The sequence below is a fragment of the Penicillium riverlandense genome (assembly GCF_028828495.1).
Source record: "Penicillium riverlandense strain IBT 135883 chromosome Unknown utg000003l_segment0_segment0, whole genome shotgun sequence".
Lineage (NCBI taxonomy): Eukaryota > Fungi > Ascomycota > Eurotiomycetes > Eurotiales > Aspergillaceae > Penicillium > Penicillium riverlandense.
The window spans coordinates 3254710-3257777 of record NW_026643196.1 but is presented as its reverse complement, the minus strand read 5'-3'; the positions used below and the strand labels follow the sequence as shown (position 1 = coordinate 3257777).

Here is a 3068-nt window from a genome sequence, read left to right as displayed (position 1 = left end):
GAGTGATGGCGGCCCGGTCCTTGAGTAGACGCAGACACTTTGGGCAAATGAAATGAAATCTTGTCACTTGTAGACTTGTCCTCAAAATTGAGAACCTTCGTATCAGGTCGAGATCTTCCATTTTGATTTATAGACAACACGAGTAACGAAAGAAGATTTGAATTGAGAGGAAGTTTCAGGGATCAAAGGCTTCCTCTCGCTGCTCTTTAAATGACTGGCGCCCTTGAAATACCTAATATCTGCAAAGTGGGATCTCGATGTTCCAATTGGTTAACCGTGTTGCATGGTCCAGCCAGATCATAGTGACAGACGGTGAAGAGGAATATTCATGCAGGATTTATTTCGAAGCGAATCTTGGACCTATTACCCCGGATAGCCATCTCCATAAATACAACTGATCCTCGGTTCCACTCCCAAACGTCTGACTAGAATTGGAACTGATCCAAAATTACTAGTTTCCCTTGTATCTGGCCACTAGATATTCCCACTCCTCCTGAGACAATAGGCTCTTTGCTCTGTACACTAGATTTTGGTCCTCGGGATCTAAAACAGAATGCTCCCATAACATGCGTGGGTCCAGATAAATGGCCTTGACAGAGCCATCGATACATACACCGGTAAAGCGCATCCATATCTGACAGCCAGGGTAGGACTTTAACAATCCTCCGTAGTTGGTAAACATTTGAACTCTGAAAGGCGTGTCTGTGTGGTTCTCACCGGAGGCTGTCGTTAATGGGCTGTATCATTAGCGCCCAAAACAAAGCATTGGACTTATTTCTGATGACTTACCGCCGCATATCCAAGACAACAACGGAGTCGATTTTTCCTCAGGTGGACTTTCTTCTTCGAGAGGTTCAGTGTGGTGGCAAGACATGACTTCCATAGAATTATAATGTCGGTAATACAAAATGGTGCTCAAACCAACTGGGCCGGGCTGATCGTTGACATGTTGACATGTTTTCGGCAAGGATGCCTGTTCAGAGACAGACAGCCCGTGAGGATAGTCGGAACTTTCTGCACGCAGGGACTCTGTTGTATACAGAGCAGAGATCGGAGGTTCTCGGCCAAAGTCCCCAAAAGAACTGGTAGATTCATCCTGATTTGAACGCCCGAAACTGGGTTCTATGGAGTGGAGCCACTTCGAAAGTTTGCTGAGAATACCCATGAGGACGATCTGGACAATGCTTTGTCTGTCGAAGATGGGAAACAGTGATCACAGACTTATATAGCTATTCCGATGTAACCTTCCTGGACATCACAGAGGGTCTCGACTCGGTCTGCATTGTCATCGGGATGGTCATAACACTCATAATACGCAGATCTTATAGAACGATCGAGGCTCGGTTGATAGGATGCGTAATTTCGGTTCAGATACTCTCTCTCGTGGAACGCGTCTATATCACGTGAGAAGCTCCTGCCATCCCCCATCCTGCCATCCAAGCTACCCTCCATCCTGCCATCCACGCTACCATCCACGCTACCATCCATCCTGCCATCCATACGGCCATCCACGCTGTGATCCACGCTACCATCCATACTGCCATCCATACGGCCACACACGCTGTCATCCACGCTACCATCCACACTGCCACCCATACTGCCATCCATACTGCCATCCACGCTACCAGCCACGCTACCATCCACGCTACCATCCACGCTACCATCCCCGCTACCATCCATACTGCCATCCACACTGTCACCCATACTGCCATCCATACTGCCATCCACGCTACCATCCCCGCTACCATCCATACTGCCATCCCCGCTACCATCCACGCTACCATCCACGCTACCATCCCCGCTACCATCCATACTGCCATCCCCGCTACCATCCACGCTACCATCCATACTGCCATCCACGCCATCCAAGCTACCATCCACGATACCATCCACGATACCATCCACGCTACCATCCACGATACCATCCACGATACCATCCACGCTACCATCCACACTACCCTCCATACTGCCATCCATATTGCCATCCATCGTGCTATCCTCGCTACATCCCCGCTACCATCCACGCTGCCGTCAATCGTGCTATCCCCGCTACCATCAATTAAACTTCAGCACAAGTCAAATGCCGCGACGTGCTCGTCATCAGAAACCGCTTAGCGTAAGCGAGGCCTTAAACAAAATCAGAGGATGCAGTAAACACCTCAAAGCACTTGGACAGCTCAACAAAACTCAAGCTCGCCAATATCGGGATGTATTCAAGATTTTGAATCAGGTGCAGGAATCCATCAAACGCAACAATTACAAACTATTCCTTCGAGACCTCTTTGACAATACCGGTGATGTTGGGCCTATTCTCACCATGTTATGTGCTGTAGCTCTGGGACAAGCGAACATTGCACACATGAACAAACCCACTCGGTCCACGCTCCTAGGCCAGCTCAAAAGTTTGTGCCACGAATTTGACGACCCAATATTGCGATTACTATCTTCCACTCACGAACTTTCTCCCACTGCAAATGGTACGATTTTCTCGCAAGAACAGGAAGGGAACTGACATTTGCAGACCCAAAATCACCGCAGCGGACCCTTGACCAAATGCCACGGGTACAACACAATAACGAATTGCAAGTTTACACCGATCATTTTCCATCGCGAAACGAAGAGTCAGTTCAGAGCATGTCTGGAGAGAGGCAGTTGCAAAGTAAGAAATAATGAGGTATCTACATAGCTTGGTCTCGAATTTGACCGATTTTCAGGCAACTATATGATAACGACGAACGAGAATGCTTCGCAGTTATCACCGAAAGACGTTGAAAATACAGATATCGGCCAGTTGCCATCTGTGGGAGATGGTATAGAGCAAGGGCAGGCAATAGAAAATGGAAGGCGTGAGTTAAATTATCTATTCATACAGGCACTCTCTTACCAACTAATCATAGAGATCACATTCATGTTCTCGAGAGCCCCAACCAGTCACATACCCCTCTTAAGCACCCTCATCCCAGACGCCGTTCAAACTAGTCGTCTGTGGATGACGGAGAGAGAGGCGAATGAACCCAGGACTGGATGTCTGACAACCATGATTCCTCGAGATGAAAACGCAGATATCT

The 3068-nt window shown here is 48.2% G+C and overlaps 1 protein-coding gene across 1 annotated transcript; it reads right to left on the bottom strand.

The window, feature by feature from the left end:
* Positions 1-1221: 1221 nt before the first annotated feature.
* On the bottom strand, positions 1222-1989 carry N7474_004973 (uncharacterized protein; the record flags this gene model as incomplete). Its single annotated transcript, XM_057196388.1, has 1 exon — positions 1222-1989. The coding sequence occupies one exon, from the start codon at positions 1987-1989 to the stop codon at positions 1222-1224; it is 768 nt and encodes a 255-aa protein (XP_057053784.1).
* Positions 1990-3068: the final 1079 nt, after the last annotated feature.